Source organism: Lynx canadensis, chromosome F1, assembly GCF_007474595.2.
Source record: "Lynx canadensis isolate LIC74 chromosome F1, mLynCan4.pri.v2, whole genome shotgun sequence".
NCBI lineage: Eukaryota > Metazoa > Chordata > Mammalia > Carnivora > Felidae > Lynx > Lynx canadensis.
In genome coordinates, this window is record NC_044319.2 from 18,290,716 (window position 1) to 18,318,009 (window position 27,294).

The 27,294-nt window shown below is 44.0% G+C and overlaps 2 protein-coding genes across 2 annotated transcripts in view; both read left to right on the forward strand.

Moving 5' to 3' along the window:
• The window catches only part of LOC116737828 (pappalysin-2-like), a 123,714-nt gene extending 120,911 nt beyond the window's left edge, over window positions 1–2,803 (forward strand). The window contains exons 4-5 of the mRNA XM_032591706.1: window positions 328–621; window positions 2,607–2,803. Of these exons, the coding sequence (XP_032447597.1) occupies window positions 328–621; window positions 2,607–2,803 (491 nt within the window). The remainder of the gene's footprint in view (window positions 1–327; window positions 622–2,606) is intronic.
• A 48-nt stretch (window positions 2,804–2,851) lies between these two features.
• Window positions 2,852–27,294, forward strand: part of LOC115505544 (pappalysin-2) — a 145,149-nt gene continuing 120,706 nt past the window's right edge. The window contains exons 1-8 of the mRNA XM_032591707.1: window positions 2,852–2,981; window positions 4,669–4,801; window positions 6,511–6,632; window positions 9,692–10,181; window positions 13,428–13,556; window positions 16,810–16,901; window positions 21,013–21,203; window positions 23,278–23,424. Coding sequence (XP_032447598.1) covers window positions 2,852–2,981; window positions 4,669–4,801; window positions 6,511–6,632; window positions 9,692–10,181; window positions 13,428–13,556; window positions 16,810–16,901; window positions 21,013–21,203; window positions 23,278–23,424 — 1,434 coding nt within the window. The remainder of the gene's footprint in view (window positions 2,982–4,668; window positions 4,802–6,510; window positions 6,633–9,691; window positions 10,182–13,427; window positions 13,557–16,809; window positions 16,902–21,012; window positions 21,204–23,277; window positions 23,425–27,294) is intronic.

A 27,294-nucleotide genomic window follows, 5' to 3' on the forward strand; every position in this document is an offset into this window, starting at 1 on the left:
TCTGTGTTTTTAACTTCACTAGGTGCTGTTAATGTACAGCCAGCGCTAAGAATCCTGGCCCTCTATCATGTCGTTTCATCTTTATTGCTCTCCCTGGCTTCTAGAACAGCCCTCACCTACGTTGGGGGTAAAGACGCATTTATTAATTAGTTCAGATGGTGTTTGTGACCAAAGGGAAAAGCAGGTGACTGAATGCCACTAAAAGTTATACAGTATTCCCTTAGAGGCTGAAATTGAACACTGGATGTTTACCAGCAGACATAATTAAGGATCAGAGGCTGCTATTCGTTACATGCTTAGAGATGTTTTCCAAATCTTCCATTGCAGGTGGCGTTGTCCTCAACCCAGCCTATTATGGCATGCCTGGCCATACCAACATTATGATCCACGAGGTGGGGCATGTCCTGGGACTCTACCATGTCTTCAAAGGGGTCAGTGAGAGGGAATCCTGTGATGACCCCTGTAGGGAGACAGTGCCATCCATGGATACGGGAGACCTCTGTGCCGACACCGCCCCTACTCCCAAGAGTAAGCTGTGCCAGGACCCAGAGCCTACCAACGATACCTGTGGCTTCACCCACTTCCCGGGGGCTCCGTTCAGCAACTACATGAGCTATACAGGTATCCCGACAGTTTCAGTTTGTGTATCTGCTATGAAGATTACGTGGGGGCCTTTTGGGGCCAGGGCGGGGTATGGAGGTGTGGGAGGTGGAGAGGCCTGTGAAGCAGTCACTCATGCCAGAGGGCTGAAGTGTATTTACCACGGCATATTCTTTTTCGTGTGTGTCTTTGAAGAACTTAAACAAATACGCAGATGAGAAGGGGTCTAAGGGGCTGGATTCTCCTCCACTAGAGGTCAAAAGAAAAACACACCTCTCTCTTGGATGGTTTAAAAAGGAGACAAAACCCAAAGCTCTCTTGAGGTTGCTTTGACCTCTAGAACTTGGTTGTTCCTGTTCTTGCCCACGTTCTTAGGCATTCTCTCTGAAGGAGACTCCCAACAGTGATGGGGAAAGAGGTTTCTGGGTCAAGGTGCCTCTGTGCTGTTTTTGAAATTAGTCAAGAAGATGGACCTGGTTAATTTTAAGCTCAAGCTCAGGATTCCTTTTTATTTTGTTCTTTTTTAAGGTATCAGATTTGCTTCTTCCAACATGAGCCAAGGGCTGATTCTTAGCTTGCCTACCAAAGGAAAAAAAAAAAAAAAAAACAGGTGCTGTCTTATTTAAAAAATGGCACCACTTTCCTGGCCCTGGGAACAACCCTATTATCTGGTCTTGTTATCCTGGATTATGTCTCTTACTTGTCCAGTTTCTCTTGCTCATTTCTGGCAAAAAGTAGTCCTTATCACAATCTCTTGGTGACGGACTCAAATTTATCCCTAAAAGTAAGGACTGATTTGATTTGATGACTTATTCTAGGGAGAAGGAAGGGATGATTTTTCTGTAAGGTGAAGGGTCTTGTTTGGTAATAAATTCTAAGGCTATCCTCTCCCCGACTCCGAAAAAAAAAAAAAAAAAAGATAAACCACAAGGCCTTGGTCATGCCTCTGAAGGAAAGAAGGGAAGAAAAGAGTGGTGACCTGGTCACCTATTGTCTCATTTTGGCATATAATTCAGGCGCACTGAATTCATAAGGACCAGCAGCCCTGCCTCCCCCCAACGAGGACACAGTGGCCCTTGCCACGGGAGACCAGACAACGGGGTGCAGAGGGCAGAGCTGTTTAGGCACCACCTTTGAAGTGGGCTGGGAAAACCATCTAAGGAACAGGGGGCAGTGTTCGGCTAGTGTGCTTTCATTAAAAAAAGCTCTGAGGGGCGCCTGGGTGGCTCAGTCAGCTGGGTGACCGACTTCAGCTCAGGTCATAATCTTGTGGTTCGTGAGTTCAAGCCCCACACAGGGCTGGCTGCCGTCAGGCTGTCAGCGCAGAGCCCTCTTCGGAGCCTCTGGCCCCCACTCTCTGCCCCTCACCCCCGCTGGCACTCTCCCCCAAAATAAGTAAATATTTATTTAAAAAAAGCTCTGAAACTAAAATAACTCCTTTTCCAGCCCTATGAAAATTATGTTAACAGGGAGATGTTGCAGGCCCCAAAAAGAAGGTAAGGACCACCGTTCCCAGTCCTGCTGCATCCTTGACATTTTGGCTCTCTCTTTCCTTGAGCGTCTCCACCGAATCCTCCCTAACCTTGGCAGTCACTGGGCACGAAGCAGGTGTCTGCAACTCTGGAGATGTTCATGAGTAAAAAGGCCATATGCTGAAACACTGCCATCTTGTGGTTTCCTGAATAAGTAACCGTCAGCTCCGAGCAATCTTGTACCCCAGGGCGTGAGTCTCCCCCTGGCTCGGCCTCATAGCAAGGTACTGGCCCTGCTTTAGGGACCAGCAGTGCTCTTCTCTGCCTTCTCTTTCCCACTGTGGCTTACGTACTCTCTGGAACAGCATGCATTTATTCGCCTGACAAGTCCCTGGGGAACCCAGTACGTATGAGGCTTTGTGTTAAGTGACTCAGGGTGTGAGCAAGGCAGAATTCACCCCTGCCTCGGTGGGCCTTGGCGGTTAAAGCCTTCATCTCTCCTGTTCCTGTTTTTCTTTTTTTTTGTCTCCACAGATGATGACTGCACCGACAGCTTCACCCCTAACCAGGTGGCCCGGATGCATTGCTATTTGGACCTTGTGTATCAGCAGTGGAGTCAAAGCCGGAAGCCCACCCCCATTCCCATCCCACCCATGGTCATCGGGCAGACCCACACCTCCCTCACCATCCACTGGCTTCCTCCAATCAGTGGGGTTGTGCATGACAGGTGAGAGAGGCGCTTGCCGCGGGCAAGGGCATGTCTCTGGGGTCTCTGGGGCATGTCGGACATGCAGGACGAAGGATGCGAAGTGAGGGGAGCCCCGGTTTGGGTCTGTAAACCTGCGGACCGCTGCTCAGGGCCGCCCTCCATAGTCGTCCTCCCCCTGCGAGAGCTCACGGGGCTGTCAGGTAAGCCCCTGGCTCGTCATATGTGCTTACTCCTTGGCGAGGGGCCTGTCACGGTCAGATCAGGCAGGCTTCCAGAGCCTTGAAGAGGTTGACAAAGGTGATGAAGGTGAGCTGACAGAGATGAGGTGGCAGTTGCTACCTGTCCAGGTCAACCAATCCTCCCTGGTGTGAGGGGCGGGGGGCCAAGACTTGCTGCCTGCACAGTGGTGTTGGGGGGAAGTGTGGTATGTTCAGGCAGCTGGAGGTGGGGGGGGGGGTGGCAGGTTATTCACTGTGTAAGGGGCTGTGTAAGGGGCTTAACCGACTTTTGTGGTGTTTCTAATGCCTTCTCTGCTTCCTCTTGTACCTGGTGCCTGCCCCACTGATGGCTTACTGTCTTACGGAGTTGTCCTTATCTGTGTGTTCTCCCATTTGCCCCATTTCACTGCCACTCCCTGGGGGCAGGACTATTTTTTGTATCTCTGTCCCTTGGCCTGCCACAATAGACACCTGATACATGGGTTTTTTTTTTTGTTGTTTTTGAAGAGAATCGTTATACCTAAAATTAGTTCCTTACTTATCCTTTGCATACTGGTATAAATGAATACCAGGGAAGGTGTAAAAAAGGAGAGAAGGTAGGAAAAGCATCCCCTGTGACAGTGCTGGGAGTCTGGGGGAATGTGGATTCTCTGGAAAGTGCCAGAACTCCACCGCTGGCCTGTGCGGGCTCTCCACTGTCAAGCCCTGCCACCGTCTTTTAAATGACCGCAGTGGCTCTTGTCTCTTTGGTCCATCTTTGTGTGAAGCGTTGCACTAGGTATTGTACCGGCAGTTGTCTTCCTCGGTCCTTGTGGCGAGCACGACTCCTGCCCCATGAGTGAGAGACCCAAGCCCCAGAGAGGCGCATGGTGGCTAGCCCCAGACCCCGCAACCGAGCAGAGGTGAAAGTGTGGCATCTGCTCGAGTTGCAGAAACGGGAAACCTGGAATCGATTATTTCTATGAACTTCGAGCTTTCCCATTTAGAAGGTAGATAGCCCCTCTTCTACTTAGAACTTCCCCCCTGGGTGTGCAACCCCAGCAACTGAGCTCCATGTCCCTGGAGCATGTTTCCGTGCACTCCACCTTTGCCGAAAGCCTGGGAGAAAAGACAGGGAGAGACAGGGATGAGGGCAAGCAGGCGAATCGGTTTTCAAAGTGGCGTTCCCAGCCTGCTGGATCTTGGGACCCGTCCTCAGTACCTTGATGCGTGCTCAGTGCGTGATGTGACTTAGCACTTAACGATCCTCCAGAGCAGCTCTGATGGCCATCAGCACCCAGGCTTTCCTGGGCTCCATCTGTGAGTCAACAAATGTGATGTGTTTAAGAATCCTCTTCCCGCAAGGGTGACCCTGTGCAACTTCGGTCGGACTGGCTGAACAGTAAGTCCTCCTGTGGGCATGTGCAGACTGGAGTTTTATATCAGTTTATGTAACACACGTAAACAATTTAATCTCTCAATTCTCCCTCTGGTACAAACGTTACGATAGAGCAGACATCAGTACTGGCATGCCGTGAGTCTGTTGGCAGAAAAGGCTGTAATTTGCTTCGTTTTCTCAGCTAGGTGGGCCACAGCGTGGAGGCCTCCCAACATGCATGTCGGGGAGACTCGCGTCACACACCCAGCGATTTGTGTCACGCTCGGAGTTGTGTTTACTCCTCCCCAGTAGGTATTTGGAATTCTTATGTCAGAGAGGAGCCCAACCACGCACTCAGCAGTGGCCCTGGAGAGGCCAAGTACATCAAGGAAGTGTGGTTTGGAGTTGTGTCCACGTTAGAAGTGGGTGCTAACCCGAGTCAGAGGTTGGAGTTAACTGCACCTCTTCATTGCCAAGGTCCCGGACATTGGATGGTTTTGGGGAACTTGCCGAAAGGAATTAAGGAACTTGCTGTGACCTTAGGCAGTTGACTTAATCGCTCTGAGCCTGAGTGTCCTCATTTGTAAACACAAGAGTTCTTGTAGGGATTAGAAATGATTTATGAAAAGCGCCTTGTGGCACCACGCCAGGTATGTAAGGTGCTTAAAAACGGGAGCTTGGGGGGCGCCTGGGGGGCGCAGTCGGTTAAGCGTCCGACTTCAGCCAGGTCACGATCTCGCGGTCCGTGAGTTCGAGCCCCCGCGTCAGGCTCTGGGCTGATGGCTCGGAGCCTGGAGCCTGTTTCCGATTCTGTGTCTCCCTCTCTCTCTGCCCCTCCCCCGTTCATGCTCTGTCTCTCTCTGTCCCAAAAATAAATAAACGTTGAAAAAAAAAAAAAAATTAAAAAAAAAAAAAAAAAAAACGGGAGCTTGGAAGAAAAGGGAGCCAATCGCATAATTATTATCTCTATTTAACAATCATATTATTTTTCTAGTCTATTACACGATATTCATTTTCTCTCTCTAGCTGGGAGAGACCTTGGCTTAATGCCTCCATTTTCAGATGCCCAGTTGGGCTTCTAAAAAGATTCTAAGTATCAGAGATGAGCCTCATCAAGTGCTCTCACCTTGTCATTTGGCTTTTGAAGAGCTCCTTGTAGAGTGTGCTGATAGTCTCAGGGATGCTCATAAAACAAGCTCTTACAGAGGGATGGCTGAAGCCAGTCCCTATGCTAACTGCTGGGCATAGAAAGACTGGAACTTGGTCTGGGCCTGCTCATAGGCAAAGGAGAGAACGGGAAGGTCCTGTCCTAAGACAGGAGCCAGAACTTGCAGTGGGTGCGTAGAGGAGAGAGAGCGCCTGCCAGGCAGAAGAGTAGACATAAATACCACTGCAGAGGTTACATGTGAAGGGGCTTTGAAGGATGAATAGGAGTTTGTTAAGCAGAGAAGCTTTAAAAGGCTATTTTTTCAGGAGAGAGAAGAGCATGTTTCACAGAGCTGTGAGAAGGGCTGTATATTTGAGGAATGGTGATGAGTTCATTGTGCTGGGGACATAAGTTCAAAACGGAACGAAAGTGAGTAAGGCTGGAGTTAGCTTGTGAAGAACCTTGGATCATGGTAAGAAATCTGGAGGAATTCACACAGGCGATGGAGAGCCAGGGGGCATCACATTTCACATGACTTTCATACATCAAGTGGGGAGTTTAAAACATAAGGCCACATATAGTTAATGAGTTTACTCTGAAAATTGCTGTCTGTTTTAGTTGGGAGCAATGGAAGGGGTCTTGGGATGGGTTATTAAAAGTCAGCCTAGTTAGGGGTCTTATGCTGAAAGATCAGATCATAATTATTTTGGGTTGAATGTTCCTAGGATAGAAGCTGTCCGCTTTCATCTCCACAGGCCTCCTTTATGACTTAGTTAAATTCTTCTGCTTCATAACCTTGAGATTTTCATGTCACTATGAATTTTTAAAAGAGGAGGTCTACCCCAGAAGGAAATGAGTTGAGAAACAGTTGTGTTCCCAGTTACCCCCCGGGGCCTCACTACGCATCGCCACTCCCCCGCCCCCAGAGGCCTTCCAGATTTCGAATTTTGTGATCCCAGTTCACCTGACCACTTCTCCTTGTGTCCCTTCCCCCCTCATCTTCCCAGGGTCCCAGGCAGCGTGTGTGGTGCCTGCGCTGAAGATGGGACGTTCCGTCAGTACGTGCACGCAGCTTCCTCCCGGCGTGTGTGTGACTCCTCAGGTTACTGGACTCCAGAGGAGGCTGTGGGTAAAGCACCGTAGCTTTTTTGTTTATACCTGGTGGCTGCTGAGAATGGGGGTGGGGGGGAGGGGGGAGCAGTGGCATGGTGAGAAGAAGGGAGCCCGTGTGTGTGTGTGTGTGTGTGTGTGTGTGGTTTGCTGGATGTGTCTCCAGGGGCCTGGGAAAGACTGTCTGGTACCTTCGTGTGTCCCACGTGTGCTTAGCATGGAGGTCCGATGGCTGTGGCAGAGCAGAGGTCAGCATAGAGGACAGAGGGATGGAGAAGGACGGCTGAGCTCAGGGGGTGACTTCAGGATGAGAGCTCAGGCGTTCAGTATTACGCACCCCTACCAGCCCACAGAGCTGCCTTGCCACATAACAGTGTAAGCTGATCTCTATCAGGAGAGTAATAGAGAACACATTGCAGGGAACACCAACGTTCGGCCCCAGCCAGTCTGGGTGGGGGTGGGGGTGGGGGTGGGGGTGGGGTGGACTAGGTGTTCCACACTGATCGTTCTCATCTATGCTCTTTTATGAGTCCGTTAATCACGGGGTACTGGTTGTGCTTTGGATGTGATCTAAGTTACATCCTAGACTCTTGGAGGGGGAAAGTGTTTTTAGCTGTCCCTTTTCCTGGTCCTCACCATACTTCTCAGTTAATACTCACTCACATACGTACAGCAAGGCCTCTAGGACGAATTCAAGCATAAATGTTATCCTCGTTCAAGTCCGGAAAATGCTGTTGACAGGGGTTTTAGCACCTTCCGTTGAATGGCCTGACTTCTTCCATCTCCATCATCTTCAGTGTTTACCTCGTTGTCATCTTTTTCTTTTTCTTGTATTTATTAAGATCATGAAAACTAATTAGTGAGATGAATTGGACACAGTCCTGTTTGAGTTAGTTTGCACTCTTGACTCTGACAAAGAAAAAAGAAAAGAAAAAGGACAGTGGTTTTAGAGTCAACAGTGTCTGTAACATGTCCCTTTGAGCTCCCAGTCACTCAAATGACAGGAGCCTCAAGGAGAAATTGGGAGGGAGACATTGTACTTGATTCTGATTGGACATATAGAACTTTTTTCAGATGTGAGTTTTCAAGGAAGAATGGAAAACGACTCTGAAATTCACATTGGCATTGTGTTGGACTCATGTGGAGATTGGCATTTCATAAAAAGTCTTTTCTGTTGCAAACAGATTGTCCTGTACTAGTGTTTTAATGGCCATTCAACTCCCTGGCTCTGAATTTCTCTCCTTTTAATTCTTGGCAGACTTTAAAGTTATGTGGTAGAGGTGAAAGGAATTAGAAGGTCTGGGTTCTAATTGTTGAATCGTGTCTCGAGGCAAATCAAATCAGCTTTCAAGGCCTCCGCTTCCTGTCTTACCATGAGATCATGATAAAAATTTTCTGAGACAGTGGTACTGTTGGGTTGGCTTCCAAGGGGTTTTACTTGGCTAATATTTGGGGGACAGCTATTGGAAAATACCACTAAGAAATACTGGTCTTCCTTTGCTTTGAAAAGATGGAGAACCCAGTCATACTTAAAATATACACAATGAAAGTGATTGAGTCCCCGGCAGAGTGTGCACAAACACGCATATCTACAGATACGATCCAAACCTACTTAACGAACACTTACTGACCACCAACTGCTTTCTAAAATGCAATGAAGAAGAGAAAATGGAACCACATTCCCTGCTTAAATATCTTTCTGGAATGAACTCCTGGCTCTGTAATCTAAATTAGACCCTATCCCTCTCTAGCCTTTTATCCTTCTTCATTTTTCTTCAAAGATGCCATTACCGCTTTGTCTAGTATTGTGCCCTGTCACCCTATTGTGAGAATTATGACTTAATCTTTGTTGCTTATCTTTCTTTGATGCCCAGATCAGTGCTAGGTGTAAAGGAGGCACACAGTCATTTTTTGTTGAATGGATGAATAAATGAATGAATGGATTTACAGTACAGGCCAAAGATAATAAGGACTGTGAGACATAACACACACACGCACACGCACACGCACACGCACACACACACACACACACACACCCCACACATTTGAATTTGTCTCCTCTGGGTTTTGGAGCATTCTTTATTTTCCGAATTCTGAAGGGCTAAATAATTCTGTTTTTGCAAATGTAATTTGCAAATGTTTCCATGGAACATTGTATAGGTCTTTCACACTAACATAGTAACCCAGGGGTTAAATAGTACTTACTTCATCAGTGAGGAAATTGAGGCTTATAAAGACTTAACCATGGTCACACAGCTAATGGCACGGCACCAATTAGATTGTGACTCTGCTGATTCTAATTTAGCACTTTTTTATGAATTTCCCCTGGTGTGATATGAAAGAACACCATTTGTATAGATTATTTTCACAGAACTCACCTTAATATATTTGCAATATTTGATTTTTGACCGTCCCATTTTTGCTTAGCTACTGAATGTCTATTTTTCTCCCCACTCAGAAATACATGCTTCTATTTCCTGCCTGCAGTTTCCTCCATGCAGTGACCTAACTGCTCATACCTGAACTAAAAGGAAAATCTCAACGTATGGTTGTAAAATTCGGCTAAAAGTCATTTGGAAGGACTGCTAAGGTGTGATCTTAGGGAATGAAAAAAGTTTTGCGGAGAGCCTCGTTAAACAAAATGTAGTGACGGACCGAAACAAACATTGGCCTTATTAATAAATAAAACAGGGTTTCAGAAGCATTGATTTATCATACATTATTAATAAACTCAGTACAAATAATTCTCCTCTGATCAAGGACTCTTTAAGGACATGACTTACCTTGTCTGCGTTAGCTTCATGTTTCCACGTGGGCCCGCTCCATTCTGGAAGCCTTGCTGGACTACACTTATTAGAGGCCCCGTGTATAGGGGTATGGAAGAAGACACAATACTTCTAAATTGTCACACGTTTGTCCTCAGTAGGACTGAAGATCTACCCCACGACGTCAACCCACTTCTGTGGGGATTGGCTCAAAGCTCTCTTCTTTCTTCTTTCTGGTTGCTCATGTGAGCTACTCATTTTTAGACTTAATGGCAGTTCCTGACGCATCTGTCTTTCTGTTCACCTCCCTCAGGGCCTCCAGACGTGGACCAGCCCTGTGAGCCGAGCTTGCAGGCCTGGAGTCCCGAGCTCCACCTGTACCATATGAACATGACGGTCCCCTGCCCTTCGGAAGGCTGTAGCCTGGAGCTGCTATTCCAGCACCCGGTCCAAGCTGACACCCTTACCCTATGGGTCACCTACCTCTCCATGGACTCCTCCCAGGCACTCTTTGACACGGAAATCTTGCTGGAACACCAGGAGTCTGTGCACCTGGGCCCCTTAGACACTTTCTGTGACACCCCACTCACTATCAAACTGCATGTGGACGGGAAGGTCTCGGGGGTGAAGGTCTACACCTTTGATGAGCGGATGGAGATTGACGCAGCTCTGCTAACTTCCCAGCCCCATAGTCCCCTGTGCTCTGGCTGCAGGCCTGTGAGGTACCAGGTTCTTCGTGAGCCCCCATTTGCCAATGGCTTGCCCATGGTGGTGACAAATCCTCACAGGAAGTTCACGGACGTGTGAGTTGGGCAGTAGGGCTTTCTAAACCATGGGGCTTCCTGGGGCTTTGGGAGTGGGTCTTGCTTCCCCTTTCCCACTTTTTTCCATTCCAACATGCCCTTAGCTGGAGAAATGTTCAGAATCCCAGAGGGGATTTTATTCTAAAGTGGCGTATCTGAGATGAAGAAAAATATTTCCCAGGAAGGGGCGAGCAAGTATTCTGAGTAATGTTGCCATCATTAGGATCATGGGGAAAAAAAAAAAAAGAGGTTCTCTGAGGTGCTTCTGCTGGACTGAAAGTATTTGCCACAAATAAGTTGATCAGAGTCGACTGCTGTCTAGTGACACAATTTAATTTCTGATCCTTGCTGTAACTTTTGGATAATCTGCCACAGCTCCTCTACCATTTGAAGACGGTAGTTGACTCTCCATAGCTGAGCGAGGAAGCCAAGTGTCCTGCAGGCACACCTTCATTTCAAGACTCATTCCTGATGTGTGTTTCACACTTCCCTCTTTTGCTCCTCCCTCTTTCCCTCTCTCTTTCCCTTCCAGCTCCCTTTTCTCTTTCTTCTGTTCCTTCTACGCTTAGTGAGTTGTGCTGTGTTCCTGGCACTATGTGCTCAGTGCTGGTAACACAGACTAAGCAAGGTAAGATCATTGGCGCAAAGGAGCTCAAGGTCTAAAGGAGAAGGTTTGTATCCCCAAAGGCACATTACCCCCGCCTTATAACTTTCCTCAGAGACTGCCCAGAACTTCGGGTAAAACAAAAATGGTATCAGAGGTGCTAGATTAGCGTTTGCTGCGTTGAAAATAATCACAAAATGAAGTAGGCTAAACAAACAAACACAGTTTTTCTTTTTTTTTTAAGTTTTATTTATTTTGAGAGACAGAGAGAGAGAGAGAGAGAGCGCGCACACGAGTGGGGGAGGGGGAGAAAGTGAGAGTGAGAGAGAGAGAGAGAGAGGGAGAGGGAATCCCCAGCAGGGTCCACACTGTTAGTGCAGAGCCTGATGCGGGGCTGGATCCCATGAACCATGAGATTATGACCTGAGCTGAAATCAGGAGTCAGATACTTAACCGACTAAGCCACCCAGGTGCCTCACCAACACTATTTTTCATGATCCTTCGGGTCGGCTGGGTGCTGTCACCTGGACTGGCGTGGTCAGTGGAGACGGTCCCGGTCAAGCTCCTGTACCTGTTGGCTGAGCTGAAACAGCCGGCAGGGCTGGGAAAACGACCATGACCTCTCATTCCCTGGCAGGCTTCACGTGGGCTTGTCCTCACGGTGGATGGGAGGGCACCAGCAGCAGGGGGGGCAAGCCCCCACCTGCTCGTACATTACTCGTGCTGACGTCCCGCTAGCCACAGCAAGTCACACGGCCAATGCCAGATGCAAGGGGCGGCAAAATGGACTCTGTCTCTTGATGGGAGGAATAGCGACGTCACATTGCGGAGGGGCGTGAACGTGGGACGGAAGGAACCGAGGCCAATTTGCAGTCTACCATAGCTGCTCGAAAGTAGAGGACGACGTTCACCTTGAGCTTTACTCCACTTTTCTTGTCATACCTGCTCTCTGAATTACACCTGGGGGACAATGAAATGGGCACAAAACTCATGAAAATGAGAGGGGAGCTCATGGGACAGATTTAAAAAGAAAAATCAGTTTTCAAGCTTCTCTAATAAGGCAGTTAAAATGACCTTTGGCATCTAACATGGTATCCACACATGCGTTCACACACACACACACAACCTTTAAAGTCAGTCGTACCCCATTTTGTGGATGCAAAAACTAAGACTTCAATTTGGTTGAACAGCTACCTGTGGCAGACTCAGGATTAAAATCCAGTTTTATGACCGAGTCTTGTTTTGGTTCCCTTTCCTTTGTGACACGGTGCCTTTTATAAACTCAGGTCATTGAAGGTTCGGGCAACCTGCTGCTGAGTTTCTCCACAAGAAGCGTAAACACATTTTGACGCTCCCAGCCAATCTTTTCCCAGCTGCGGGGCAGTGTGAGACTTTTATGCGTGGCTGGATGAGAAGTCTGACAGAAACCACTCTGAAAAGGGAGCCATCAGAATTGATTAGAATAAAAAATTGCTTTTGCTTTTGAAATATCTGGCACTCTTGTGAGAAGATTGTTTCCCCCAAAAAAAGCCGATGTGGAGCTTGAAAAGTCTTTAATATTTAGATGTCTTTCCTATTAAAATAATTAAAAGCCACTAGGGAGGTTTTTAAAGATGTTTCTGAGACCCCACAGTATTTCCCGTTGGCTGGCTGCGGCATTAAGCAAGAGAGTGGCTGAGTTGAAGAATCTGTTAAGGAGGAGAGGCTGTTGGCAGGAGATTTGTGGCAGCCATTCATGGCAGTCCCCATAACCCTCTGGGATCCTGTCCTCCTAAGTAACTCCCATTCGAGCTTGACTTTGGTGGGAGTTTTCCAATCCGGGCAGGCACTGAGCAAAACTAAGAGAAGGGCAGAATTTGTTTTTGGAAACGGCAGCCCTCTCTTGAGTCCCTTACCCCCACTTAAATGTTCAGTCTTTCATGCCTCTACCTGATCAGTGCGCTCAGGTTCTAGAGAGAGTCTGATAAATTCCTTCCATCTCTGGAGTCAACCAATAAAACCCAATTCCTGGTGTATATAAATTTGGGCAGGGCTAGAGGTGGGGAGTCATTTAACATATTCCTAGTTGTGGGATTTTTGGCATCCCAAGAATGATGGCGGAAGCTGTTGTCCCCTCCTTCTAGGAAAGAGTTTGTCCTTCCCCCTGAAGACTCAGACTCTTTAAGACAAGAATTCTCTCGAAACCCAAGAAAACTGTGACCCGAAGACCCAGGAAGGACCCTGCTGAGTCCAAACACTAACGCTTTCCTCCTCAGTGTCTTTGATTACTTCGAGAATGCAGATGGCTGGTTTTCCAATAGTTGGCTTGTGGTTGTTTTTTTTAACACGATAAAGGTATACTCGAAATGCCATCCTCCTAGATTGTATAGGACTGTTGGTTAATTCGGTGGTTCTCTCTAGCAACCATTTACTGCATGTATACTATGTGGGACATACTGGGAATACAGAAACCAATATGTCTGCAAACCTTCTGCTGCTGTGTAAGGTTGTGTGCCCGAACTTGGATTTACATAACGTAGCATATGTTTAACATTTATGTTCCCCATAATATTTCTTTTAAACCCCTGCAAGCCATCTGCAAAGGACCCAGGGCAGCGTCTCACTTTCTGGATGTAATGGTCACGGCTCATTGGTTTCCACAGGGAGGTCACACCTGGGCAGCTGTATCGGTACCAAGTTCAAGCTGGAGCTGGAACAGAACTAGGAGAAGCCTCGCCTCCGCTGAGCCACATCCATGGAGCTCCTTACTGTGGAGACGGGAAGGTGGCAGGGTGAGTAGCGGGTACATGGGAATGTGTGAGCAAGGATGCCCTGCCCTACCCTGAACAGGAGTGTTAATCTTGAGTTTCAGTTTGACTTGTCTTGGAAATTGGAGGCACTATGTGATTCTAGCATCAAACGAAATCTAGGACCTGGTAGTGATCTTGAGAGATCACTCACATCTTAGTTGAGGAGAAGCTCACTTTTATTTAGAGCTCACTGCAGGGTACTGAGATACTGGGGCTGATTCAGGGGGTGGCAGGCAGCTCTTAAGGTTTCAAAGGACAAGTGCTGACAGTGACTGAGGGAAGGAATTTATAAGGGAGAAGGTTATATGTCAGATGATGCTAAAAGACCAGGTGAGGGTGTGTTTCGAATCAGTGTCCTGTCCCATACCCCTGACTAGCTGTGTGACCTGGGGAAAGTCCCTATAGTGTTCTGAGCTTCACTGGCTCACTTGACCCCTAGGAGACCTGACTGTGGTGTATTTACAGCCATTCTGTAAAACTACCAAGGTAAGGATGAAATCACTACTTTGCCTTCTTAACACACCGTGTTCCTTTTTCTGTTTCCCTTTTGTGGTATCAGCCTAGGGGACTAATTCACGCCGGTTTGTCTGGGACTTTTCCAAATGTAGCACTGAAAACGCCCCCATGTCCCACCAGTCGCCCTGTATTAACCTGTCCTGAATGCTCGTCTGACCTGATATGTTCGTTGTATAGAACTGTGGCAGTAGGAGACCGGATGGCCAGGCGCTGTGATGTGTCTTAGATTCTGCATGCTAATAAGATGGCCTCTTTTTAATTTCCCAGACTGGGTGAAAACACATAGTATCCTGACGCCCTAGTAGAAAGCAGTTCTGTAGCCTTTCTTGGGAGCCCATCGCATTGCTTAGCCGTCACTGAACACTGCCTGTTTCTCCATCTTCTAAGATTTTAACCTTTGGTATAAGGCAAACCTCACCAATACCCCGACCTTGCTAGTTGGCTGCTACCTCTGCCTACCGCGGTCTCAGCTTTGCACCCCGCTTCCTCCGTCTCTGCTGGGCTCCTCCCCAGGACTCTGTGCACAGAGTAAGGCTGGCTGCTGTTGATGCTCTCCCTGCCCTGGCCGCCTCTTTCGAAGTCTGCCGCCCACCAGTTAAGGTGTTTGGGAGGCTTGGTTACCAGGACTACCCAGGCAGAAGCCTCCTTGAGCAAAACACTCTGCCCTAGGTGTCTCCCACCGCACTTCTCTGATGGTGGCCGCCTGGAGGCCCCAGGATGCCACCTTTGCCTGGGGGTCTGGGACAGGAAGGGCTGAAGAGCCCTTCCCAACTTGCACCTTCTCTCCTGTGCCTTGAAACAGCTTCACCTGAAGCAGCATCTGCTTGGCTGCTGGGCCTCACAAGTTTCCTCGTTCAAACATTCCTGTTTCCTGCCTGTATTCCCTCCCTATAAAGAGTCATAAATGGTTCACCACCCAGTGGGAAGAAACCTGTGAATTACAGCTTTGTCTCAGCCAGAGGCAGGGCCTCCACTCCACACACAGCAAGAAGGAGCCATGCAAATTGTTTAACCCACTGTTTAAAGCTTGACAAATGTATAGATTCAATCTAAGGGGATCACAGATGCCCAAGAAGTCATCCTGAGACTAGTTATAATATATTTTTGTCACACTGGATAACACCGCAGTAAGACCATCAGAGCAAACACTGTGGAGGCCCTGGACTTGTGAGCCACATTTATTTGGAAGCGATCATCTCAGTCTGCCCATGTGGGACATCCAAGCCACGTGTGGAAGTGTGGCAAGTGCAGCCAAGAAACGGAATTTTATTTAATTTTAAGTAGCTTAAATTTAATTTAAAAACTTACTTGATTCAGTTATCAGAAAACCTTTAAATATATTTGGAACAACTTGGGTAGATGAATCTACTTTTCCAACAATAGAGTTTATGAAATCTAAATACAGATCAAGTGTTTGGACCCAGATGTATTGTAAGTGAAAAATACCCATCAGATTTCAAAGATGTGGGATGTGTAAAAGAATGTAATGTGCTTTATTAATCATTTTCATACCGATTACATTACTAAAATGACACTATTTTGGATGTCTCGAGTTTGATGAAATGTATCGTTAAAACTAATTCCGCCTATTTCTTTCTTTTAACGTGACTACTAGAAAATGAAAGATGATGTATGTGACGCTCATCTTTCTGTTGGGTAGCAGTGCCTCAGCTGGCTTATCTTCCAAGAAAGAAGGAATTTGAAGTTTCCTTGATTTCTTCAATCATGTTGTTTTTCATATCTGTTACCCTTTCTCCGTTGGCATCCTACCATTTAACACATTATTATATAATTACGTTCATAGCATGCTTTTAATTCGTATGAAAGCATTCTCATATCCAATAACTTAATCATCACTCCATCCCTGTGGGGAGGCACACTTTAGACAATGGTTAGAGCTATTAGTTATGTCCTCATCTGAAAGCACGTTAGCATGCCCAAACCCTTTGTCTACTGGAGTTAAAAACGTGTCCGTTTGGGTGCAAAGTCAAGAAGAAAAAAACGCTAACCCTCCATCCATTTTACAATGGCCACATCTGTGTTACCTGTTTTGTTCCCATAACATGCTTCCTGTGGCCCTCAGTCTAAACTAACTCTCCCACCCCAATCCAAATTAGTCACCAGCTGTGTCAGCTTTTCAGGTTCAAAACAAAACGATGGCATTTTTCTTCTCCCAGTATTTATTTCTCCCCTGCAATATATGATAGCTGCCACCAGGTGGTAGTAGGGAGTCAGGACCTGACGGGGCCTTAGCTTTGCCCTGGACGGAGACCAGGCAGCAATCAGGCTGCTGAGTCTCTTGGTATATAAAACAGAAGATTTCAAGCTTACAAAACCCTAACTTTAATAGCAACTGTGTCTAGATAGAATAAAACAATGAAAACACAAAGAAATATCAGATAAAAGAGAATAGAAAACAGAACAACATATAGACAGGCAGGTTTCCTCCTCACCAAACCAGCTGTTTTTAAGATTTCACTCATCATAGGGCTGGCAGGCCTTTTCTAGCTTAATGCCATCTACCGGAAACCCTGGAAGGACCCCCGTGAATCTCCTAGATGTTTCTGAGACGTGAGCTACCTTTTATATAAGAGCATTCTCTTAGCTCCTGCTTTTCTCCAACTTGCACTTTTTAATGTATAATGAGGGATTTTAATAATTTAAAAGAAAACTATTTTATGCCTGTGTGTATATAAGAATGTATGTTTTGACCTTCTAGGAGCCTGGGAGAAGAATGTGATGATGGGGACCTTCTGAGCGGAGATGGCTGCTCAAGGGCGTGCCAGCTGGAGGAAGGCTTCCACTGCGCAGGTGCGTGGAGGACCACCACCTAGGCTTATGTCCTGTTTCTGCAGGTGTCTCCGTGTCTTATTTCCGTGAGCTTTTGATATCCTATAACATATAGCTGAATGATAACAACAATGACATTTGATGTGTCTGTGGTGTGCCAGGCGGGCACTAACTTTCATCTATAGTATCGCATTAAAAAACATTTTTTTAATGTTTATTTTTGAGAGGAGAGAGAGAGAGAGGGCATGAACAAGGGAGGGGCAGAGAGAGGGGGAGACGCAGAATCCAGAGCAGGCTCCAGGCGCCGAGCTGTCAGCACAGAGCCCCCTGCGGGGCTTGCACCCATGAACTGTGAGATCATGACCTGAGCTGAAGTCAGACACTTAACTGACTGAGCCACCCAGTCACTCCACCTATAGTATCTCATTTAATCCCTACATGAACTATGAGGAGATCAATCTGAGGCGCAGAGAGCTTAAATAATATGGGATTTGAACCAAGGAAGTGAGGTTCTAGAATCTAAATATAAACCACTGGGGTACACTGCCTCCTTGATTAATGTTACCAAGGATTGCCCTTGGGTCCTCATGTCTACCACCAAAGCACCAGCCAAGCAGCACAATCAGAGGTTTTACATAAAAATCAGTGCGGGAAAAATCATTCTAAGCCAAAGAGACTGCAAGATACCTCTTGGCGGCTGTGTTTCATAGGTAAGATAATGACTGATGACGGTGAGTCCTAACACCGCTTAATCCCGGCAAATCACTAGCAATAAGTTATCACTAGTTGGCTTTGACTCTAGGTTCTTGCCATGCAGGAAGGCCATCTAGGAAACTTCTCCCAATTCTGGTTAAAGACATCATCAATGGGCTCCTTACATGTAGATTATTATTATTTTTTTTACTCCTATCTGTATATGTTGCAGTGTTTCTGTGGAACGTAACCATTTGCCAAAATTTTGTAAAGAGCGATGCTTTGAGGGGCGCCTGGGTGGCGCAGTCGGTTAAGCGTCCGACTTCAGCCAGGTCACGATCTCGCGGTCCGTGAGTTCGAGCCCCGCGTCAGGCTCTGGGCTGATGGCTCGGAGCCTGGAGCCTGTTTCCGATTCTGTGTCTCCCTCTCTCTCTGCCCCTCCCCCGTTCATGCTCTGTCTCTCTCTGTCCCAAAAATAAATAAACGTTGAAAAAAAAAATTAAAAAAAAAAAAAAAAGAGCGATGCTTTGAAAAATATCTTAATGCCTGTAAATCGCAAGGTAAAGTAGGATATGATTGTAATAATGTATAATTAAGGTGTAAAATACTGTACAGGACGCGCAAATTCTCCTGCTACCTAGAGTAGATTCACAAAATTATAGAATCTTAGGGGTCTTTCATCCGTCCATCTAACAAAACATAGGCAGTGCCCACCAGGTACCACGAGTCTGATAGAGGCCCTGCTCCCTTCATGTGTGCAGTCTAACTGGGATTTGGAGTCTGGCCTCCTTCCCGTGTAGAAATCTCTCCTGCCAGTTCTTGAGAGAGAGGCCTCTAGCTTCTGCTTACATACTTCTAGCAGTGAAGGACACATCTTGAAATGCACCATTCTACTTAAGAATGGCTTTATCTGTTGCAATACGATCCTTCTCCTCTTCTCCGGTTTGGAAACTGAGGCTCAGAGCATTGTAGTGACTAATCCACAGGCATACAATGAGGCTCTGAAGGGCCAGCACTGGAGCCCAGCTTTCCTCATGCTTAATCAAGTGCTTTTGCCCTGCTATGAAACTACAGAGGATAATTTTTTCCCTGTTTTATTTGACTACCATTCAGATATTTGAAATGCCTCCCCATTATTCTCCTTTCCAATCCAAACATCCCCTCATGTGATTAGGTTTCCAGACCCTTTCCTATTTACCCTAACCTGGCATGTTTCATGTGGTCAATGCCCAGAAAGGAATTCAATACTCCAGATGTGGTCTGGCTGTACAGAATACACCGAACCGATTACCTCCCCTTTTCTGTACACAAGTATTTGTTAATGCCACCTCTGTTTGCAGTGTGTGTGTGTGTGTGTGTGTGTGTGTGTGTGTGTGTGTGTATGTGTGTGGTAACATAATGGGCTCATTGAATACGCACATACACACATACACGCACACATGTATTCTCTTAATGCCGTGTCTCCTCCAGTACAGCTCAAGCCTCCTTTAACTTAACAGTACACCTTGTTTTGTTTCTAACACATTTGATCCCATTAAACTTGGCTCCTGTTTCCTTAGCCTCCAAATCCAGTAAGACTGCATCTAAGTTATTTTAACTTTACAGGGTAAGGCTAAGATGATCCATTCCACAGTTAGACTTCTGTTTCATTGTATAATATGCTCATAGCATGGCGCAGCATATAGTTATATTCCATTATTTCTCAAAAGTTAGGATTTAAGGGACCATGGTGAAATATATATATTTTTAAATGGCCTGTTGTTTTTAGACGGACTTGAAAAAACAGGCAAAAATTTTAAGTCCATGGTGAAAAAAATAGAAGCAAGAAGAAATATTCAGTGTTATAAATAGAGAAACAAGACATATATATATGTACATTATAAAATATAAAATACATTTATATATACATAAATGCAAACATATATATTAAATACACATATTTATGTACATGAATACATGTACATGTGTAAATACATATATATGCATATATATGAGAGAGAGAGAGAGAGAAATCATCATGGGAAAGTCATTCCAAATGCACATATATTGGCTTTGGGTTTGGGGGAGTGATTTGGGAAGGCCATGGGTTGGATGGAATGCAGGAGTTTAAAACCCCAAATAAGCTTAGAACCCCATCCTGGGAACATTGGCTTATTCCTGGCAAGTAGAGACAGATTTACAGCAGAAGGGCCTTAGACTGGAAGAAATTGTGAAGGAAAATAATTAGTAGCTACATGTTGATGAGCCACTGAAAAAATTACTTCAGCATCCCTGTAGTATTGCTGTGAAGAATTAAAAATAACAAGAATGGTATAGTAACAGTGAATTTTAGTAATGATGTTACTGAATGTATACCTATACGTTGCTATGTTTCCAAATCTTGGTCCTGTCATCTTGTCCTATTACTTAAAGTAGAAATAGGAGATTAGAATCATGCCACTAATGTTAATTGTCCTACGTTTTGGTAGAAAATGGACCAGAACTTAGTAAGTGGCTTTCTAACTGTACCTCAGCTTTCCACACTTGAAGAAAGCTAGTTTACGTGTCTGTAGTTGGTACTATTCACTTAGGAGGAGTTTTCTGGTGAGCAAGTGTGGAACTTGTCCAGGGAATACAAGCTCGCTTGCTAACACTCCAGCAGGTTTTCTTACAGATTCGCTCCTCACTTGTTTGCTCTTGAAGGCAGTGCCTTGGCCTCAGCTTGATAGAGACCCCACTGCACCCACCTTCTGTGAGCCTGGCTCCAATCCAAGCTCTATTACTTACGTATCAAGGGACCTGTGGCAAAATGTTCCTTATTTATGACACAAACAAAAAATGCACACCCCGCATGGTTGTTGTAAGACGAAAGGAAAGAAGAGGCATGTAAGCCTTGAAAACCCAGTGCCCGTATTGTCTCTTTCAGAGCAGTGGCGCAGTTAGTTGAGGAAACACGATTCAGCCACAAAGAGTAATGGAAAACAAATCCCTCAAATACTTTACTACTTCAAGAACCATGAAGGGGATCCACGTACATAGCCCATCATACCATTTCTTTAACTTCTCTTTCTTCTTTTACCTTCTACTCTTATATCCCCTCCTTCCCTCAGGATCTTGCTTAACGATGCCTTCAAATTTCTTTCTACCTCCGGCCTACGGTTACTTTTCTCTCGCTATTCTTTATTCACAAATCCCACTGCTTTCTATACCTTCTATTATAGAGATGGATTCTACTCCTCTCCCCATGAAGAATCCTTCTTCTTTAGGAAGGTGTGTGTGTGTGTATGTGTGTGTGTGTGTGTGTGTGTGCACGCACATCGTTTTGTCTGTATGTTTGGGGTGGGTATTAAGCTAGCTGGCAGTAACAGCATTTTCTTTTGTGGACTTGAGAAAAAATGCAGTGAGTTTTCCATGACATCTATGAACACTTTTTGAAATGTTATACAATATTTCTTGCCAGGGGAGCCAAGCCTATGTTACATATATGAGGGAGATGGGATATGTGAACCTTTTGAGAAGGAAACCAGCATCATAGACTGTGGCCTCTATACTCCCAAAGGATATGTGGATCAGTGGGCCACCCAAGCTTATTCCTCTCATGAAGACAAGAAGTGTCCTGCTTCCTTGGTAACTGGAGAACCTCATTCCATGGTAAATCAAGCTGGAAGAATGGAGTGAAGGCTGAGCAGAATTGTAAAGGGGCTCTCTCTCTCACGTGCTTTATGGGGGGGCTTACATTCCTTTCCTGTCTTTGACATCAAATTTAGTCCCTACTGAACTCGGAATAAGGTAACATTAAATGAAAAATTTCTGGACTAGCAATTAAATCTCATCTCCCCCGCCCTGCCCCCACACCTCCCTTACCCCACTTACCCTTACTAGTTTTCATCTAGGAACATTTGGCTGTACAATCGCTGATTCCAAGGTACAGAGAAGCATCGCAAAATTAACTTTAGATGTACAAATATCAGAAATTACACTTGGGCTTTCTATACGGGAGAATTTATTTTACAAGAAGAAAAAGAAGTAGCAAAGAGTCAGAATGCCTGGATTACAATATTGAATTCACTGGTATTACTACTGTTATCACTAAACGAGGTTTGACAGGTCACTTAACCTCTCTGGGCCCCAATTTTCTCATATGTAAAATGGGGATAGTAATAACTTTTGCATTTAACTCAATGGTTTATCACAAGGATCAAATGAAATTTAAAGTATATTAAAGATCAAAGTGTAACTTGATTTAAAGGACTGTTATTATTGAAGAAATTCTAGAGCTAGTACTAAAAACAAATCCTCTGGTATACAATTTTCCATGAATATCCACCTAAATAAATAGGAGATCCTCCAAGGACTTTAAGGACTGACATCTATGAATTAGAGTTGAATACTGAAAAGAAGATTAAGGGCTTTGGCTTTTGGGTACTATTCCAGATGCATCCATTGCCAACTAAACTCTTCCATTCATCATAACAATAAGCAATACCATCATTTCAATGGAAGTGTGATTTAGCTCTGTTGGTATTTTAGGCCAGGATGAAATCATTGCATTGTATACTTCAGGAGACCCCCAGGAGGTTGAGAAACTAGCCCGGAGTTGGTGCTCTAGTTCGAGAGACTCCTCAAGGACCTTGGAATCTTCTAGATTCTAGCTCTTTCCATCCTTGGCTTGCAGCTTTCTTCCTCCTATTCATAAGATGACTCCACCAGGCATGAAGTCAGCATTTCAGGCAGGAAGATGGGGGAAGTTCACAGGAAGTACGTATACGCTAACTGAGTCCCTTTTTATTGGGAAACAATCATGACAGCTTTTCTGGACGTTTAACACTATAGACTTCCACCAACATCTCATCGGTCACATCCAGGTCACGTCATCACCCTTTGTTGTAAAGGTCTCTGAGGAGACAAGCATTTATAACTGGATTTACTGCCACCTTGAACAACATCAGAGTTTCCTAATAAGAAAGTAAGGGGAAATGGATATGGGGAGGCAGCTAGCAATGTTCACTACACTTCTTCAATGAAATCTGGCATCTTTCTCAAGAGTTCTTGGTGCCCAGTGACAGAAAGCCAGGAAAGTCGGGAGATTCTGAGTTAGTAACAGCTCTCTGAAGTGGCTTTTAGTCTAGCTTGTCTATCTTCCTTAAGTATTAAGTGGAGAAATTTTCTGGTGTTTCTGTTCCCTGACTCCTTTACCCAGCTGAATGCTTAATGGTTTCTGACTCAGTAGCCTCACTTCTCGGACTGGTGGATCCTGCCCAGTAAGGATATAACCATCATCCTGGACAGACTTCTATGGCTAATTCTAGGAGCAGTTGCCTAAAATGTTCCAGGACTGTTCTTTGGGCAAGATATCTGGGTTGATGGTAGGCTGAGAGTTATCATGTGTGTTTTTCTTTTCTTTTTTTTTTTTTATGAAATTTATTGACAAATTGGTTTCCATACAACACCCAGTGCTCATCCCAAAAGGTGCCCTCCTCAATACCCATCACCCACCCTCCCCTCCCTCCCTGATGCATGTGTGTTTTTCTACCCAGGTAAATTATATCTTGAGGTTAACAGAGAGCATTGAGACATTCTTCTGCTTAGAGAAAAGTTTTCTGCCAATAGTGTGATCATTAGGCACTCAGAAAGAGAGGAAAACTTTGGTTTTGAGCTACAGAGTCATTGTATTTACTTCTCTCTCACCTTATACATTTAATTTTTGATTGAAATTACATTTCAGATTTGCACGTCATACCATCCAGATTTACCAGAGCACCGTCCTCTCACTGGCTGGTTTCCCTGTGTCACCAATGGAAACAGACCTCAGGATAAAAGGAGTGAGCAGACAGAAGGTAGCCTGGAGAGGGAGGAGGAGGTTTGGCTCAAAGTAAGTGAACCAAATGGTTGTTTGTGAAGGCTGTGGGTAGATTGTGTGTGTGTGTGTGTGTGTGCGCGTGCATGTGTGTGTGTGTAAAGTGATATGTTGGATTGGCTTCTCGGGAAATTTCCTCTTGTTTTTCTCTGAGGTTTTATATTTTGGGTTTATTTTTCACCTCTTTTTGAATTTTGGGCTTCTTTCTTTGTAAGTCAACCCATTTACAAAGTGTAACATACACACAGAAAGGTGCAAAAAATCAAAAATGCACAGATCAATACATTTTTACAGAGTGAACATCCTCTTTAACCACCACACAGATCAAGAAACAGAGTACGACATCACCCCATAAATCACTCTTATTCCCCTTCTCAGTGATTTTACCACAGAGGTATCTACTCTTTTTAGTTCCATCGCCATAGATTATTGTGCCTGTTTTTGAACTTTATGTGAAGAACTTTACAGTACGTACTTCTTGTGTCTCATTCGTTCTTACTCAACATTTCATTTGCTAGAGTGCTGCCTCATTTAGCAGTAGGGTTCATTTTCATTGCCACGTAGCATTCCAGTGTATGAGTACACCAAACTTGTGTGTCCATATTGATGAACGTTTGGCTTATTTCCAGTTTTTCTCTATGGTGTTACACATAGTTCTGCTATAAACATTTCTGTATTTCTTTTGGTGAACATATATAAACAGGTAGGTATATTTGGAACTGCTAGATTGTTGGTAGGCAGATGAGAAGCTTTAGTAGATAATTCCAAGTAGTCTTCCATAGTGGTTGTACTAATTCATACTCCCACCAGAGGCTTATGAGTATTCCAGATGCTTCCCATTTTCATCAGTACTTGATATTTCAAGCCTTAATTTTAGCCATTCTGTTTGGCATAGAAAGGTAGTAGCCCCTCCATCATGTCAGTTGGATTTATATGTTGCCTAATGAGTTTGGTCTTTTAAATATATATTGGCCATTTCTGTATACTTTTCTTTTTTTTTTTTTTCTCTTGGAGGTCGTATTCAAATCTTTTGCTCAGTTTTGTAGGGTTGTCTGTCATTGTCTTCTTAATTTATGTGATTTCTTTACAATTTTCTGCTATGAATTAGAGCTCTCATAATTTCATAAGCAGTGAGCCCCTGAGAATACTCTACCTCCATTTACTGCTTCCTGGCTTTTTAAAGTTAATATGATTTAAAAATAGCTAAATATTTACCCTGCCCAATGCTCTTCAGGCCTTTCCATATTTCTATGCTTTCCTCATTTTTATTTAGCGTGAAAAAGAAATTCCATCGTTTCTTTTTATGTGAGTGTGCTGGCAATGTATTCTTTCAGTTTTTGTGCAGCTGAAAGTATCTTTATTTGACATTCATTTTCCAAGGGTATCTTTGCTTGGTATATAGAATTCTAAGTGGCCAGTTGTTTTTGTTCATCACCTAAAGATGTTATCCCAGTGTCTTTTCACTTTCGTACTTTCTTTGGAGAGTTAGCTATCAATCTGCTATATACAACTTTGAAGGCAATGTCTTTTACTCTGTGATGCTTTTAGTATATTCTCTTTGTGTTTTGTCTTCGGCACTTTTACTATGATGTTCCAAGGCCTGTTTTTCCTTTGTATATATCTGGCTAACGGTTTGTCAACCTAATCCTAATAAAAGTTTGGATTAGGTTATGAAATAACCTGGTTATTTCATACTGGTATACCTTCTGTTTTACTAATCACAACTTTTATTCCATATAATTGGCTGTTAAACTCTTTATTACATTATTAATTTCAGTTATTGTATTTTTAATTCTAGAATTATTATTTAACTTTTTGTATAGATTATCATTTTGTTTGAAATTCTTTATCCTAAAGTTTATTTTAAAAATATATTAATCCCTATAATTGTAAAGTCTGTGCCTGATAATACGAATAGCTTGGTGACCTGAGGTCTGTTTATGTTGACTGTTTCTTCTCTTTATTTTCATTCATTTAGCCTCATTTACTTTCATATTGAATAAAGTTTTAACTAAATATTATTGTAGAGATTGTGGCTAATGATATCTTCCTTTCAAGACCATTTACTTTTTTTTTTTTAGCATGTAGAAAGATTTGGGAAAGAACATCTTAATCCAATCAGTAATGAAGATGACTCAAATTTCTGGGGTGCCTGAGTGACTCAGTCAGCTATGTGTCTGACTTTGGCTCAGGTCATGATCTCACAGTTTGTGAGTTCGAGCCCTGTTGGGCTCTGTGCTGACAGCTCAGAGCCTGGAGCCTGCTTTGGATTCTATGTCTCCCTCTCTCTCTGCCCCTCTTCTGCTTGCACTTTGTCTCTGTCTCAAAAATAAATAAACATTAAACAAATTAAAAAGAAAAGATGAATTAAAAAGAAAAGATGCTTCAAATTTCTGTATTAGTGAGCTGATATGTTTTTCCCCTTTTCCTCTTTTCCCCTTTTTAGGGGTCTCATATAAAAGCTTGGATTAGGCCCTCCACCTTGATAGTCTCTGAAGTACAATTTTTGTCTCCTCAGCAGTATGTGTCTGGTAAAAACTGTTTGGCTTTTTGGCCTCTCACCCACCAATTCCCGCTTAGTTTCTTATGCTCTTATTCTGCAGAGCTTAGAGTTTGAAAAATACCTCAATGGCAAAAGTGGCACAGAATGTGAGGTTCCTTTCAATGTGGTTTCTTGCTTTTCAAGTCTCTTCAGTCCTGATTGCTGTGGTTGCTCTCACATGTTTTCAAACTTTTTTCTTTTTGGGGGCATCTGGATGGCTCAGTCAGTTGGGTGTCTGACTTCAGCTCAGGTCGTGATCACATGGCTTGTGGGCTTGAGCCCCGCATCAGGCTGTGTGCTGACAGCTCAGAGCCTGGAGCCTGCTTCAGATTCTGTGTCTCCCTCTCTCTCTGTCCCTCCCCTGCTTGTTTTCTCTCTCTCTTTCAAAATTAAATACACATTAAAAAAACAAAAAAATTTTCTTTTTACTTTATTCATATTTTATAATTATTCTTGACAGAAGTGTTTGTTCTATTATAAGCTATTTCCTCATAGCTAGAAGCAGAAGTCTCCAACTGGAATTCTTTTAATGTATGTCAGTTAACTACCATGTATATTTTATATTTTCGGTGTGCACCCTGTTTTTACTACAAATGATGTAGGGGTGTATATATATATATATATATATATATATATATATATATGAAAAAAAATCACAAATATATGTGGGAGTTAATATAGCAAACCTATTAATAAAATTTAGTTTTTACAAATCCACTTAATACCAAATAAATTAGGAAGTGATTTCTAAAAATAAGCTCATTGGGGGTTTTTTCTGCAAGTTTTCTGAGGGCTATAGGATTTCTGACTATTTATTTTTTTAGTTTACTTTAATCTTGATTTGATACATACATATGATTTGCATGTAGTGGATCAGAGACAAATTTATTGCACAAGTGAAAAACAACTATACTGAAAAACATTAGCCTTGAAAATATCTTTCCAAAATCCTTCATTTACTAAAATGCTACTTTCCCAACAAATTTCTCAATTTAGTCCTCATTTACTGAGAACTTGTCTCTCTTAGTTTTCTTTGGTTTCATCTAATCTCAAACCAATACACCAAAATGTTAGGAATTTCTTTTATAAGGCAGAACATGTAAATTTTTATTATTTACAGTAATAAGCACATTTTAAAAGCCACTATAGTTTACAAAGTGCATTCTCATGTGCTTTTTAATTTGATCCCTGCAGTAGCTCTGAGTTTGGCAAAGTAGTTGTTTTCCTATTTTATAGATTAGAAAAATAAGAATTCATCTCAAAGTGCTTTTTTTACATTACTCAAGAATCAAATGGTAAAACTGAAGATCAGACTCATGCCTCTTGATTGTGATCGCATGTTT